General features: G+C 35.6%; 1 protein-coding gene and 1 long non-coding RNA gene across 4 annotated transcripts in view; one reads left to right on the top strand and one right to left on the bottom strand.

The window, feature by feature from the left end:
- The window catches only part of ntrk3b (neurotrophic tyrosine kinase, receptor, type 3b), a 139891-nt gene that overhangs the window by 93075 nt on the left and 29917 nt on the right, over positions 1-16899 (top strand). For both annotated transcript variants that reach the window (XM_089129893.1, XM_039658949.2), the window contains exon 12: positions 12544-12732. In XM_089129893.1, the coding sequence (XP_088986019.1) occupies positions 12544-12732 (189 nt within the window). The remainder of the gene's footprint in view (positions 1-12543; positions 12733-16899) is intronic.
- LOC148998488 (uncharacterized) overlaps positions 1-16899 on the bottom strand; it is a 114896-nt gene that overhangs the window by 292 nt on the left and 97705 nt on the right. The gene's annotated exons all lie outside the window — the stretch shown is intronic.

The following is a 16899-nucleotide window of genomic DNA, read 5'->3' on the forward strand; positions in this document are numbered from 1 at the left end:
CCTTAAAGAGGTCAAATTGTGAAAAACAATTTTTTTCTTTCTTGATGCTTTAAACTAAACAGTTTGATGTACCAATTAAAAAGCAAACCCGGCTATGAAAGAAACCTGACTAACAACTAACATTTGAAGGGCATATATATATATATATATATATATATATATATATATATATATTTTATAATGCTGCTTACACGCAGAAACATTCAGGGGCACAGAAACTTATCAATGCTGATCTCGCGACATTAAGTAATAAAATTTCTTCGCTACTGAATCGCCACATTACATCTCAGCATCGAGAGGGTAACATCGCTGTTTTGAAGTAATTCAACTCACAGCTTAATTGGTGAGAGAGAGAGACACTGAACAGAATCTCTCTCAAATAATTAATTCAAATAAATGCTATATGTCAATAAATTAATTCATTGACATGCATGTAATTTTACGCACTAATTTATTTCTGTGTCTAATTCAAAGTGGGCAAAATGCTGGATCTAACGAGCTGTAACTGACGAAAATATCATTTTTACCCTTCTGGTCAAATATTAAACTGCAAACTTCAATAACAGCTTTAAGTTGTCAATGCTGGCAAATAACCATTGTATATGCATGATAATCCACAGTTAGCTGTGTATTCAATGGTTGCAGAGCCACCGCAGGTTCTTTGCCTTCACGTCGTACATTAAAGTCGTTCATCCCTATAATCCCTTCCACATACATACATGCATACATACATATATATATATATATATATATACACACATATATATATATATATACTGTATATATATACGTGTATATATATGAAGAGTTCAGATGCAAAAGCCTCTAAGTGCCATTTGAAATTTTCTTCTAAAATGATCATTTTTATCAAACTTGTATATTTAAGTTCAGTAATTTCACTTAAATGACAATTAATAGGTAATCCTCATTGCAATTTAAGTGAAATTACTGAACTTAAATATACAAGCTTGATAAAAATTATCATTCTAGAAGAAATTTTAAAATGGCACTTAGAGGCTTTTGCATCTGAACTCTTCATATATATATACTGTATATATATATATATATATATACTGTATATATACACGTGTATATATATATATATATACACTGTATATATATATATATATATATATATATATATATATATATATATATATGAAGAGCTCTTTTCCAAAACGCTATAAATCCATTTCAATAGTTTTCAGGAAAACTACATTTTTTACCTAGACCCACACATTTTGTGAATATTCAAATTATCTTGTTTAAATGTTTTATTGGTTCAGTCTGAACATTTTGAACAATAATTATTAAATCAAACAACAATATTGTTAATGATAATTTAAAAGTTAATTTTATTTTTTTCCAAAACGCTATAAATACATCCTTTTTTTTCATCACTTTTAGTAAAGTCATTTTTAGTAAAGTGTCAAACCTCAAACAAATAGTACCAATTTCAACATATGCATGAAAAAAAAACGAATTAGTAAAAATGATCAATATATGATAACATATTCAAAAAAGTGATGGGCACCCCTCCAGCACATGCACACACACAGGCTACATAACATGTGAGCAAAGCGGAGCAGCATGACGCAAGTAAAAAAAAAAAAAAAAAATGAACATAGGCTACGTTTCACATTTGTGTTTAATAATATTACATTACTTATTTTTATTATTTCATCTATGTTGAGTAGGCTATGAAAAGGGAACCGCATGAGATGAGTAAGATAGATCAAAATTCAAAAGCTGCCCAATATCGGAAAATATTTGGAGTGCGTCAGACATGATTTTGACCACTTATTAAGTTCTGTTTTGTAGAAAGCTTGTAAATTTCGTTTCATATAAATTGTATCTAAATTTTAATAAATGTTTCATCGACAAATTGACTGGATTAATACATTAGAAGTAAATATCAGACAATATAATCAGGACACAGAGGCACGCAGGTGAACCGGAGCGCGTCTCATATATGAACCGAAACACCGCGACGCTTGCCTCACACAGGCCTGAGAACGAGGCTACAGAAAGCTTTAAATGTCTACTTTTAAACAAAACAATTAAAAACTAAAATAAATTGGCAACTCTCTGCGTATAGGCTAATTCAATGCGTTTCTCTAGGCCTATGCGCGTTCACTGCGAAGATGGCGAGTAAGCATCATTAACTTTATCTTTGCTGCTGACACTAACAGAAAACACTAGTTTAATAATAAACAATTCAAATGTTTCATGCATAATCATTACTTTTGCCGGTTCTTTGTGGCAAGCTTTATGCATACGTTGAGATGCGGAATAGGCAATTAAAAACGCTCATATGGTTTCTCTCCCATTTAATTAAATCAATATATGTGATTACTGATAATACAAATGGCTTAAATGATCTACTACTAGTCGACTACTAGGACTCATTTTGAGGAATGAATGAACATAATAAACCTCTGTTCAGAGTGCCGCAGTGCTGGATTGCGTAGAGCGCTCATTGAATTTGAGGATTTATCGTGTTTAGGCTAAAAACAGCTGGCGCTTATCGCGGCTTGGAAAGAAACTGTGTCTTGCAGTACATTTTAAACAAGGAAATATACCGATTTGGCATGAAACGTTGATGGAGCAGTGAAAGGGTTCTGTCCACAGCAGAATGACACGACAAACTCATTTTTTTTAAAAATGCCGTTTATCGCGGTTTGGAAAAGAGCTCTTCATATGCAATTGCGATAAAAGTGTTATTACCATGCATAAAGTTTTATTATATTAATTTCTCCAATAATGTAGTGTCTGCAAACATTTGTAACTCCAGTAATTCTCTCGAAATAGTTACATGAATCCAAATGAAATATTTGTCATATTTGTCTTTAATGAGGAAAAAGAGTGTTGACCGGGGAATCCCTGTGTTCGACACCGCAACGGGGTCACAGACACGACATGAAAACAAAAATGCTTGTGTTGAATTAATAAATTAAGCGTTTTTTTTTTGCTTTCTCTCTCTTTTTGTCACTTTGAGCTTATTTATTCATGTAAAATTGTCACATTGTTCTTTAGATGGGATTAATACAGATGCACTATGATTTAAGATTTGCTGTGTGTGTGATTTACTTTAATAAAGCTCTTGGACTACCCGTGGAATCCTACCAAGAATTAAAACTGGAGAGCTAAAAAGAAATGCTGATGTGATGCATGTTACGTAACCGTATGCGACTTGAAGAGAATCAGACAATAATTACATTCTTGCCCCCAGCACAGAGTCTGATTGAAACCATTATGCTAACCCAGATTTTAGGTGACAGTGGCTTACCTCTGTGATTATCTGTACTGCATATTTAAGATTAGCTGTTTTGTACCTCTGCTCTCTCTGTTTGCCACGGTTTTTGCGGATGTATTTCCTAGACTTTTAGGGTAGTGATTGAACCCTTGTTGGTGTTTTGGTCTGGGGAGCTTCAGAAGATTAGAATTGTCACTGGTTATAGATGTGATTTCCTTTCCTGCAGGCCGCATAGATGCGGTGAAGAACCAAACTTGGCACCCTGCATTCATTTGTCTGTAAATTCATTTGGATTCACATAGAGACTATCCATTGAAGGTAACATGGATTATCACAATGGGAGATGATGCTAATGATTGTTCACCAAAATAAATATATGAGGGGAAAAAATACAGATATTTTATGATTTTTTTTTAATCAAACAGTTTTAGCAAAATACAGGTCACCCTCCATTGACAAGTACTCCAAAATGTTAATTTTGGATAACGTATTTGCTTTAAATCTTTTGTGTAATCAGTTGTTGGCTCTCTTGACTACATTATTAACGGGTGGTTGTGTTCTTTACTAACTGAAGAACCTGATTGAGATTGGTTAAATTAAAAAAGGTTATTATTGCTAGTGAAAGGTCCAGGTTCTGTCATTTGTCAGATTCTCATAGAAGTTTACATTGATTACCATAGTAGCCAACAATAAGCCGCACACTCAAGTTAATGCAATCCATACATTGAGATGGATTTAACCATTAACAGAAGGTATGGTTATGTTTGAAATCTAATTCTAGCACATTGCACATTATAAAATGGATTGTTCCAGTCCTTTATTCTGATTGGTTGATCCACGTTCGAAGCCGCTGTACAGTAAATTCCTCTACAAACATACAACTGTGACTTCATTCAATTAAATGTTTATGAACAAACCATTATATAACAGCAATAAGCCCTGTTAAGCCATGGTTTACTGTTTTAGAACAGTTAATGTATTGTATGTGAAACGGAATGCATGTTTTAGGAATATTTCATACAGTAGTACATTTACATTTAGTCATTTAGAAGACACTTTTGTCCAAAGCGACTTACAAATTAGGACTAAATTAAAGTGAGTCATCGTGAAGAGGTCATACAAAGTGCCTGCATTTCTCAGAGTAGCATAAGCAAGGCACTGGAGGATTAAGGGAAAAGGAAAGATATTCTTTGTTTCTTTTATGAGGTTAAGTGCTCACAGAAGAGATAGTTTTCAGTTGTCTTTTGAATGTTGTCTGGTATTCTGCATTCTGAATGACGGTGGGGAGATCATTCCACCAGCATGGAGCCGTGAATGAGAATGTTCTAGTATGCTGTGTTGCCACATGGCCATGTTTAATTCAATGAGATGGCATCCAAATTGTTCCAGTAATTCAGCTATTTTGGATTTTATTTTTATGTAATGAGTCAAGAAGGACATGTTATCAATTGTTGGACATGGTTACTGTGTTTTGTCTTTAGTAGTATGTTATCGCAACATGCAATCTTAAAAGAAAAGGTTTTATATAGACCTTTTTTTAGGGGTTCCCATTATGGAATGTAAATGTACTTTATCATTAGAAAAATGGAATTTCCTGTGAATTTTTTTTAATGACGCCTTGAAATAGCTTGGATGTAACTTGCCCCCATGAATACACAAATGAGCCCTGCCTCCATTCACTCATGCAGTGACTAGTCGCTGTTCAGAATGCTAATGCGTTTTATGCATCGCTCTCTACAATGTCGTACACATAGCGGTAAACTAATATGATAATGTGTTGCTAATGTTATACAAACTATGTTCCCAAAGAACATCAGTGAATTAAGGCATATTGTTCATCATAATATCGTAATATACCTCATTTACATAATTCACCCGCCATATTGCTAAATGTACACAATTTTTTATCTCAACAGAAAAATATACCAGGATAACCTGGCTTCTCTTGAGACTTCCCTTGAGAAAGCCCACTGGCACGTTGACGTGATTGGTAACCAGGTAGTTTGTGACGTAAGAAACACTGGCGATTTCAAACCGCGTCTTATTTTCAATAGAGTTTTAAGGAGAAAACACTCATCAATGGTGTTGACTGTTGAATTTGTACATTTGTTGTAAAGCATATTAAAAACACCACATTGACATATAGTATAAACAATATTAAAACCTTGTTTTTCACCACATGGGGTCTTAAGACATTTCTCCTTGTATAGAATCTTTTTGGCATAAATGTAGATTCCCAACCACTGAACCTATTTTTTTCTAAGGCCCCGTCCACACTACTGCGTTTTCGTTTAAAAACGGAGAATTAAAACGAATACGATCTCCGTCCACACCATGCGTTTTATCTGCGTATTTGAAATGATCTCCGTCCACATTAAAACGACTGAAAACGCGGATCACGTGACCATTCACCAACACTGGGCATGCGCGTGCCGGTGTAAACGGTGAGTGACGAATCAGGGAAGGATACGTCATGACTGATAACACCCAATCATAGAGATGAGCGGGAGCCTCTGCATCATCGTTTATAAACTCCTCCATTTTGTCCCGTCCATACTAAAACGCCTTCCGGAGATTCAAAATTGACGATAAACTTTTGTTTTTGAAAAATGTGAACTATGTACATAAGAAAGCAAGACAGCGCTTAAGCCTACTTAGAAAGTTGCGAAACCTTGACATCGAAAGGAGGATCTTAACCATTGTAGATCGATGATTGAAAGCATTATAACCTATAATATTGTCTCATGGTATGGAAATTTAACAATGAAATTAAAGAATAAATTAACACGAGTAATCAATGAAGCAAACAAGATTATCGGCCATGAACAGAGCACACTACAAGAACTATTCTCAAATTTTATGGAGAAAAAGGCACTAGCTGTGTTTTCAGATCAGACTCATCCTCTCCACTCATGCTTTGAAGTCCTCCCTTCGGGTCGCAGGCTACGTACACCGTATGCTAGGAAGAATATTTTTAAAAGATCATTTGTTCCATTGGCAGTGACTGTTTTAAACCAAATTCTCAATTAGGGATGTTATTGTGAATTATGTACACTGTATTTTTATCGAATCATGTATTTATTAATTATTATGGGTGTATTATGTTTTTTATGTGTTTAATGTGGTTGTAGAATGTTGTTGAAGCCAGTATCAAAGATGAATTTCTGTCCAGTTAATCTGAACAGACAATAAAGGTAAAACAAACAAACAAACAAACAAACAAAACGGAGCTGCAGCGTTTCTAAACATCTCCGTTTTAGGTCTTCGTTTTTCCCGTTTTAGTGTGGACGCCCGGGAGGTGCAAACGTAGCAAAAGGTCTCCGTTTTTAAACGAAAACGCAGTAGTGTGGACTACACTAAGAGTGTAGTCAATGTCCCGCCACTAAATGAGTGGTAAATGTGCTGCTATCTAGAATTACTAACCTATAAACCTTAAATAGTTTGCTTCATCAGATCATTTTGCAGCATTTCGAATCAATATGTTGGCGACATTTGGTCAAATAAAGATGAAAAACCACTCTCTCTAGTTATACATCATATATGTATTTATACCATGTCCACACAGACGCGATTCAGGCTAAGCCATCATCAGTGTGTGACATTTGGTCCACATGCAGCCTGTAGCGTCTGCTCATTTGAGTAAAGTATGAACTGCAGTCCTAGCACTGAACAGTCCAAATCGCAGCATCTGGGCTTGCCGCTGTGCGTTTAGAATATGGTTCGTTGAACAGATTTCTCTTTGCACTGTTGGATCAGTGAAGTCATGGGGCCTCAACATATCCTGATCGATAGCAATCTTACGGTCAGTATCTGAATGATCACATGTTTCTGTGTGCTCCCTGCGACTCAGTAATGAAAGGTAAATATTTAATGGTATCCGTTCAATCGTAGCCCACCACCGACTGCCCAGGATGATGCAACGTTATCCAGTTTTATCCCACCTCCCTCTGTTTAAATGGTTGGAGTCTGACTGATGAAAGTGGCTCTTTATTTTTTCATTGCAGTTCAGTTCAGGAGATTGTGTGCTGGTTGTAGGCCAGGAATCAAGCTGAGCTAATGGTTGTATGCTGCTTGTTTAGCTTTTCTAATCTACATGGTACCTTGGTTACATTGTGAATTACTCATGTTGAGTGTTAGTTTTTTGTTTGTCAAGTTAGTCACGTCTACTACGATTCTGGTTTTTAGTGTAAAAGTCTTTATTTTTGTGTACATACAGTATACTTGTTTACATATTGTTTGAGATTGTAATTGGTTGTACAATAGCTAAGACAAACATGATTTTTTGCATGATTATTTTTTGTTTCCCATGACAAAGATTTATTCGATACATTTGTAAGTTAAGCCTTTTTTGGGGAACATTGTTTTTATTTTTTCTTCACCTTTATGTCACTTTTATGACAAGTAAAGCCTAGTTAGATGATTTTAAGCCCGATTTAAGCCAGATTTGCAAATAGTTGAGCTTGCCGACAGGTCAGCTATAGCGTGCAAATCACGGGGGATTAGCAGGCGAAGAACGCTCAACAATCTGTTAGTATAGAAGAGCCAACAACGCATCAAAGACGCTCGCAGACACGTCGCCGAGCCCAGAAAAATATCTAGCATGCTAGATATCCAGAGCTGTCTCACGAATCAACCTCATGTGATGTCATGACCTACAGCCAATCAGAGCACGGCATGGGTTGAGGTCAGTATTCTTCGCTAGGTATTGGCACGTGCGCGTCATTTTATCGCGTGATTTTTCGTGACAAAACGTGGTTTGTAGACAAGATAGAATCGTTGGGTGACAGAGTTGTTGTCAACTTGTGTAGCGCATTACCTCCTGTTGCGGATCAATCACGTTGTGTCGTGTGAACAGCTCAACAACTTGAACACTCCTGATTTCACAGAGAGCAAGTCATCACAGTTCAGCCCGAAGTTTTAAAATCATGTAGTGTGAACAAAATTATTTTAGTCATTAATATATAACATAATATAACAGGTTTTGCAAGCGAATGCAAAGTTTATCATGGAATTTGTAATGCAAACATTTTGCGAGAGAACGAAATTGACTTTTTTTTTTTCTCCCATCTCATATTTTTTCTTCACCATGTCGCCTTAGGGAATCCGTAGAAATGTGCTAAATTGTTATGAAAATAATGTCACAAAAATTCTAACTTCCTTAATGCAATAAATACATATTTAAAGTACATATTTATTTTGAAAGGGCAAAATGTGATCTTGATGTTTTGTGAGATGTAGCCCATTAACTTCAGTGACTTTAGAGACAAAATTAGCTGATATGATGCATGGTAAGTTTAACATTCTTGTTGAATAAAATATGTTCCTGCTTGTCTCCCAAAGATGCTTATACAATTGTAAACAAAATAAATGATTGGCCCAAAGGAGGAGTCATACATTTTCTATAGCCTACTTCGAGAAGGACCATCAATTATGGTGTTCTGTATCCCTCAGAGATTTGAGATTTGACCGGGAACACCAAGAGTTACATTGAAATGTTTAAAATCGAACTCTCAGATTTACTTTGAGCCAAGAAGAAACATTTCTCACTAGGATCCAAAATGTCAAACACAAAGATGTGTGGTTCTGTTCATGGGGTGCGTTTACTTCTACCTACACGTTCGGTCACCACATGAGCCACTGTACACAATGAGTAAAGACTTCATTAATTCAAAGAAATGCAGAAGATTGCAAAACATAATCAATCTGACATTAATGTACATTTACATTTTAAGTCCCCCCTGTAGTCAATCATTTTATCCCTTAAAACTCATCTTTGATCACCAAAATTGTATATTTAAACTTTTTTCCTGTGAAAATGAAAAAAAAAAGACTTAAATGCAACTCTACATCCTTGATTTATTTATTATACGCGGTTCCATGAATATGCTAATAAGCCTGCCTCCACTCACTCTCACTAGCTCAAAAATTTGCACGGCCCACTTACTTAGGATGCTGTACAATGGTATTGCTCTTTACAACGTCGGACACACAACGGTTATTAATGTGATTAGCCTTTTGCTTGACCCAATGTTATCAAACAGCTAATAATGTGTTGCTAATGTTACAAAAAGCATGTTCCCGTTCGGAGTCAGACAGCCTTCTAACAATGAGTCTGTCTTAAGATCACTGCAAAATAGGCTACTTAACAATGGTGTTGACTTATGATTTTGCACATGGTTTGTCTTAAATCATATTAAAAACACTACATAGACTTTTAAACTTGATTTTCACCACAGGGGGACTTTAAGACAAAAATACTATAGGGAAAGTTGTCTTTAAAAAAAACAAACAAGTACTAAGGCTTAAACATTACACCTTATAAGGTTTTAGCTAGTAAAACCCCAATACAAATAAACAAGCCATGTTACTTGTGCATGTCACTTTCAGTCTGGAGTTTGTGTACTGCCTGTGGCTCTGCTGTTATGGCAAGACTTCACACACCTTGCACCTAGGGTTGTGTTTGTGGGGGTTACACCTAGCAAGTCTGGGCAATGCTCCATAACACTGAGAAGGCCAAGGTGAGAAATAAAAATACATTTTCAGGTCTCTTCAACTGCTACCGACACAAGAGTTGGTGAGATTTATTGATTCGCTGAAAAAAAAAAAAAAAGAAAGATTATTTCTAAAGTTATCCTGTTGAAATTCAGAGGATGTGGCAAACTCGGTTGAAAAACCTAGTGAGTTGCATACATATATATATATATATATAATTTTAACCTGTTAGCCGATGTAAACAAAGAATGCTACAGGGTGCCTATGTCCTCCCACAGGTTAACAGGTAAAAAAAAAAGCATCTTGTGTGTACATAATTGACCCTTCGCAAAGACCCGCCTCCCTTAGTTACTGTTGCTATGTCCGACAAGCTACGCCGCTCACACACACACACACCATGTTCTCACACAGTGAAAAAAACATTGTGGAGCAGAGAGGAGACTGAAAACATGCTGACAGACAGGACAGACCAGGTTACTTTTGATATTAAACATATTAAACAAAGTCTCATCTTTTTAAAAAGAAATTTAAACAATAAATACCGTTTTGTGGCTCTTTAATGTGTCGTGACCGATCGCTGTAGAGCATCATGTAAAGCTGCTTGTGTTCTGATCATCTCTTCCATCTAGTTCATTTCTAGCATCAAATAAACATGAATGAACCTACGTTATCTCACGACCAATTCGTACGAATTCGTACGAGTGATTCAAAAGTGGCTAATTCGTACTAATTCATACGACCTCACTCGTACCAATTTGTACGATTTGTATAAACCCACGTGACTGTTATGTTTAGGGGCAGGGTCAGGGGTAGGTCATTCGTACGAATTCATACGAATTGGCTAATTCGTAAAATATGTACGATTTAGCAAAATCGTACTAATTCGTACGAGTGAAGTCGTACGAATTGTTACAAATTAGCCACCTCGTAAAATTCGTACGAATTCCCGTGAGATCGGATTGGAATGAACATAAGAAGGGATGTCGTTTTAACCGCGGAAAGGCGTCAGTACACCGGGAGGTCAGTTCACCTCCACCAAATCGGGAGGATTTGAACTTGAAAAACAGGAGTTAATGGCTGTGTCCGAAATCTCCACTCAAACCACTACTCCCTGCTCCCTATGTAGGGGGTAGGGAGTAGAGCACTATATAGTATCGATCGTCTCTCGGCGCCGCTGATTACATCATCTGTCAGCTGGTGCCGAACCGGCTCTGGGCTAAATAGATTTTTTAAAATAATACATTACATTATATTGAGCTTATTTCTCCAAAATTTTAAAACTAAAAGTCATTTCTGGCCGTTTCTGTTATAATGCGCTACTCCACATATGATTATAATTTATTTTTATGATCAGCGCAATGCATGATGGTATGTAGGGCTTGGGTTAGTGACCATCGGTTGTACACTACTTTTCAAAATGCATTCTGGGATAGATTGAGTGGACTATTTAGGTTATAATAATCATCACTATACATTCGGACAGCACTACAAAATGGTGAGCTAAATATATAGTGCACTATAGCGAGTAGTTGGTGATTTCGGACACAGAAAATGTTAATCTTCTAATCTATGGCGAAGTATGGTTGGTCAGATTACCTGTCAATCAAGCTCCACGCGAAGGATCAATTAGTCAGTGTCACAAACACTAAGCATCTGGTAACTCTTCCTGTCTCTATTTCAAATCTTAAAGTTGGAAAGTTTGAGCTAGAATAGTTTGACTATTAGCGTGATGACGTTTAACATCCCCGGCACCCTCTGTAGACCCGTTTATTTATTCATTTTCAGACCTTTCAGACCTACTTCAGGCATTCAACTACAAACCATTTAAAAAACTGAGAAATTTAAAAAAAAAAAAACGTTTTAACCTTGGCATGATTGAACCAGAAGTTGTTTCTGGGTTTTAGCACTCATCCCTGTTGTCAGCAAGGCACTTTAGATAAGGGTCCAATTCTCACTATTAACAAACAATGACTTTTGCCCCAATAACCACCTAATTACATTAATAGTTAGTAATGTAGTTGTTAAGTTTGGGTAGTGGATGTTGAGTAGGATTACGGGACGTATAGTAATGCGTGAAGAAAGCTTTATAAGTACTAATAAACAGATAATATCCTACCGATTTTGCTATTGAGATTTTCATTAGATTTTCAGTATTCCACGTATTCCGACATATAGGATTCATTTCACATTAGGATAATATAATAATTTCACATCATGCATTAACTGACAAGTGGCTAGCTTGAAATTAATTCAATGAAATAATGCTTATTGGGTGGGTTAATCTACTTTGTGTTTGAAGGTTTTGAAATATTTGAGCCCAATGTGAAGTACTTTAGTCACTCTGTATTGATGATTTGCTTGGTTGCCCATGTTCAAACTGCTCCCCTGAGTGTGCCTGTGAACAAACAACCGTTTTAAGAAGTCATGTTTTGAGGTGGGCTTCTTGAAAATTTTATGTTTACTGGCAGTTTCCTTATTCTTCAATTCAGCTCAATGGTTTTCTCCCCCAGGTGGCAAATTTCAGACGATTTCAAGCCACTGTCTATTTCATAATAAATAAATTTAAACTTGATGAAAGTGTTTAGATGTCTGTGTAGTCTTGTAAAGTCACTCCACAGGTTTTATGTTGTGAAATGAGCTGATGGTTGTTTAGTCATTCTGTTTAGCTGATGTTTAGAGTATAATGTCTCTTTTGGTTCTTTACAAAAACTGATTTGGATCAAAGCCAGGTTGAGTTAGAATATCTTCCCCTCATGCTTGTACATTTATCATTATTCTTTGCTTCGATTCTATAGGTCCAGTGGCAGTCATCAGCGGAGAGGAAGACTCTGCAAGCCCTCTTCATCATGTCAATCATGGTATCGTCACACCTTGCTCTCTAGATGCGGGGCCTGACGCAGTCGTAATCGGCATGAGTCGCATCCCTGTCATCGAGAACCCGCAGTACTTTCGACATGGACACAATTGCAACAAACCAACCACCTGTGAGTATATGTCTCGGTACTTGTTGATGTGCTTCATTTGGTTCTAAAAATACAATTCAAAGATGATGTGAAATCAAATTTGACCCTATTTAGTAAACAAATTAAAGGAATAGTTCACCCAAAAATGAAAATCATTCCAAAATTGAAATACCATTCCTCAAGTCATCCTAGGTGTATTTGACTTTCTTCTTTCAGTCGAACACAATCGTAGATATATTAAATAATATCTTGGCTCTTCCTAGCTTTGTAAAAGTGCCTGATTTTTTTATAAGCTCCAAAAAGCACATACATCCTTCCATCTTAAAAGTAATCCATACCACTCCAATCACTGTAAACCCTAACAGTCAAAATAATTAATTGGTTTGAGTAGGACAAACTTAAATTCAACTAATTAGTTCAGTCAAATTAATTTTTATGAGTATTTAGCACTTTATTTTTCTTTCAAGTTCACAGAACTGATATATTTTAAGTAAACTGAACTGTTTCATTGTTTTGAGTTTTATGAAATTATTCACTTTAATTTAGACGAACTTAAGTTTAACTGAACCGGCTGGGATATCTATTTCCCAGCATGATTTGCCGATGGCACTCAAAATAGTGTAAATGCTAAAATTAAGTGCAATATAATGTTTTTTTTGTGAAAAATGAATGTTAAGTGTGAGATTTAGTAGTGATTAATGTTTTGTTATGCTAATTTAGAAGAATTTCTGTTAATGTTGGCTTTCGGATAGTTACCATCATGGTGACGAGTGGTGAATTCAGCTTGATTTGAGAGCAAATTATCCCTTATTATGCTCATACAGCAAGTGCTTCTGTGCTAGTAAGTGCTTATAACATACTGTGTCTAATATGTTAGCATTTACTAAATCAGCAGATTAGCTTTTAAAGCTAACTAAGTTTATACTATTAAAAGTGATTTGAGTTCTGCCAACTTATTTGGGTTTACAGTGTACTTCATAGATTTAAGTTATAGTAACTAATTAGTACTATTAACTTTATTTACCCAATTTATCTTAACAATAAGTTATTGAGTTACTTGGAAACTAATCAAATATTTTCTTATGCTTAAATTGTTTGAGTTAATAAACTTAAATGATTTAAGGCAATCGGTTTCCTCAAACGGTTCGAGTTGAACTAACTCATCAGGTTTTACAGTGATGGGTTGATAAATGACTTCAGCGGCGAAGCGTTTGTTTTTTGTAAGAAAAATATCCATATTTAACATTTTACAAACTATAATCCACTGGCTTCCGGCAACATCCGGCAGATCCTCTAACATCTTTCTTTAAAACCTTTTGTTTTAGACATCTAAATCGTGAGCAGTGTTTTGTTTTTTGTCAATTCTCACCTAAGCTTACGCTACACCTGCATTATATCTCTTTGAAAAATCGGTGATGGAAATAATTCCTGTTTACGAAAGAATGCTACTTGATGCTTCTCGACCTTTTAACTACAGTAGACCGCAGTATGTCCTCATTATATGGCGCAGTATATGGGTCACTAAGAAGATTTCACTTAGAATAAGCACAAAAGAGTCAAAAATAGAGGACTTTTGTACACCCTGAGCTTGCACTTATTGCAGAGTGCATGGGAACAAATGCCAACTCCATTGTTTGTATAAATGACCATGAATGAATACGCAGAGCTCCTGCTGAGATTTATGAGTTCTTATATATATCCATTTGCTATTTTTGGTGCCTGTTGTGACCGAAGAGTTGCGCATTGACAATTACTTATCTTGAAGCAAATGGTGTCATAGTTTAGACCTTTAATGTAATTAATTGGAACAAATATACTTGTCACTTTACATAAGTGTTTTTGTTAGCCAAATTTGGAGGTTAAACTGATTTATGGCACGTAGTAGCGAATATATGGGGACACAGACTTGCACACATCAACACACACACACAGTCTATTTATATTCCAAGCACAAAACAGTGGTCTATTCACAGGGTGCACTGACAGCTATGAAAAGGAATCCAAAAGGCAAAGGACAATCACATTTTGCCCTCATGAATAAATTAACTCTTTATGCATAATGGATGGCATAAAATCTTTATAGCTGTAGATACATAACCATCATGGCCGTGCCCATATCAGATGAGTGTGTGATATTTAAATGACAGTTAGCTGCTTAAGAGAGCGTATATTTTTACTTTTCAGACTCTGAGCCACTAGAAAGCTCTTTATGTGTTAGCTGTATACGCTGAATCATTTATATAAAGATACACCTAATAAAAACGGTCCAAGGTTCCGCTCATGATTTTTTTATAGAGAGAACATAAAATAGAAGAGCGATGTGTTTCAGACCAGTTTCACCCAGTTGATAACTTTACATTTGTAGACATGACTTATCACAATCCACATCTATAAAGAAGATGCAGTGATGAAAAAATTCAGTGATCCATGAGAAAGAAATTGAATATGTATAGCATAAATAAGACAATGTCTATTTTAGACGTTTTCCACTGTGATATTTATCAATGTCTAATATAATACTTTTAAACAGTGTTGTAGTCGAGACCACCTCACTCGAGTCCGAGTCGACACCGAGACCAGAGAGAGTCGAGTCCGAGTCAAGACCGAGTCCATAGAGAGTCGAGTCCGAGACCAGAGACGGTCGAGTCCGAGTCGAGACCGAGACCAGTGAGGGTTGATTACCTAATTTACTTTTATTTACTTAGAGAAATCCTTTTTTTTTTTTTACTGAATTTACTTAGAGTTTAAAAAATATGATCAGTTTAGGGTAAAAAGGCCACATAGTGGGTGGTGTTAAAAGTAATTTTATTACAATTTGTCATGCGCAGTTGAAAATCTAGAAAATCACCAATCACTGGGCGTGTCAATCAATTTAAAGAAATATTTTATTAACATACATTAATAATCATGAAAAATATTTGTAATTGAACTCGGGAATAATTCCGAGTCCTAAAAAAAAAATGTTCGAGTACGAGTCAATTCCGAGTCCAACTGGACACGAGTCCTTGACAAGACCAAGACCATTAAAATATGGTCTCGAGACCGAGTCCGAGACGAGTCCGAGTCTCGAGTACTACAACACTGCTTTTAAATATATTATTTAAACACTAACATTTTATTCTGCATGTTTTAACTCATATATTTGTATTGTTTTATTTGACTGTTATACAGTATATGAGAATCTAATATTAGGAAATACACAAGAACTCAAACGTAAAATGTCTGGACATTGTGGTAATTTGTGGGGGGAAATGTATGTGTCATTAGTCACAATGCAAAGAAAAAATCTTAAAATAGGCTTAATTCTTTATGCTATATAATGTTTGTGTGAAATGTGACTTCATTCATACAACAATTATGAGAATTAAAATTTCCCTTGCATGATTACGGTTGTATTTGTAGACTTCTGTATTTGAAAGGATGCTGTTGCACGGTTCAAGTAAGCAAGTCGCTTGAGACATGACATGCTGACTTTTCAAGGATTCAAAAGATGACTGACTCACAAAAGCTATTTTGCAATTACAATTGAGTTCTGCTGGATTTACTTGCTTATCTTTTCAAACCAGAATGAGTTAATTCCTGAACTACACACTATAGCATATACAGTAGTTTTGCTTTACCTATATCCAAGATCCAAGAATAATCTCTATCATCCCATTTAAACATGGAGATCAAGTGTTGACTTTTCTATGTCTGTTTGAACATTTGTTCACTTTGCATTTTGCCATGTGGACCACATAGAATTATGTTAACATTATTACATAACACATTTTTTATTTATTTATTTATATAGAGCAAGGAAAATTATCCATTTTTAAGGGGTGGCTCCTTTAGGGCTTTAAACGGCCGCTTTTATGATTGGCTAATGTCACTGGATGGGAAACATCATCAACGTCCACTCGCTATTTTAATTTAATGTGTTCTTGTTACATGTTACATGAATTTACTATAGTAATAATAACTATAAATTAGGCATAATTACATGCAACTAGCCCTAAACCAAATCCTAATCCTACCCTAACCCTATAGCAAGTGGGCTGTACTCAATTCCATATATAAAACTGTCATTTACAGTTTACAAAATTTATTATAAAATCATTTTACTTTTGCGATGCAGCCACTGTCAGATCCAATACAGTTGGCTGTTTCATCTTGCCTCGCTTACAAAACAAAATGCTCTGAACTAAC

This window comes from Pimephales promelas, chromosome 1, assembly GCF_988280905.1.
Source record: "Pimephales promelas chromosome 1, fPimPro1.hap1.1, whole genome shotgun sequence".
Classification (NCBI taxonomy): Eukaryota; Metazoa; Chordata; class Actinopteri; order Cypriniformes; family Leuciscidae; genus Pimephales; species Pimephales promelas.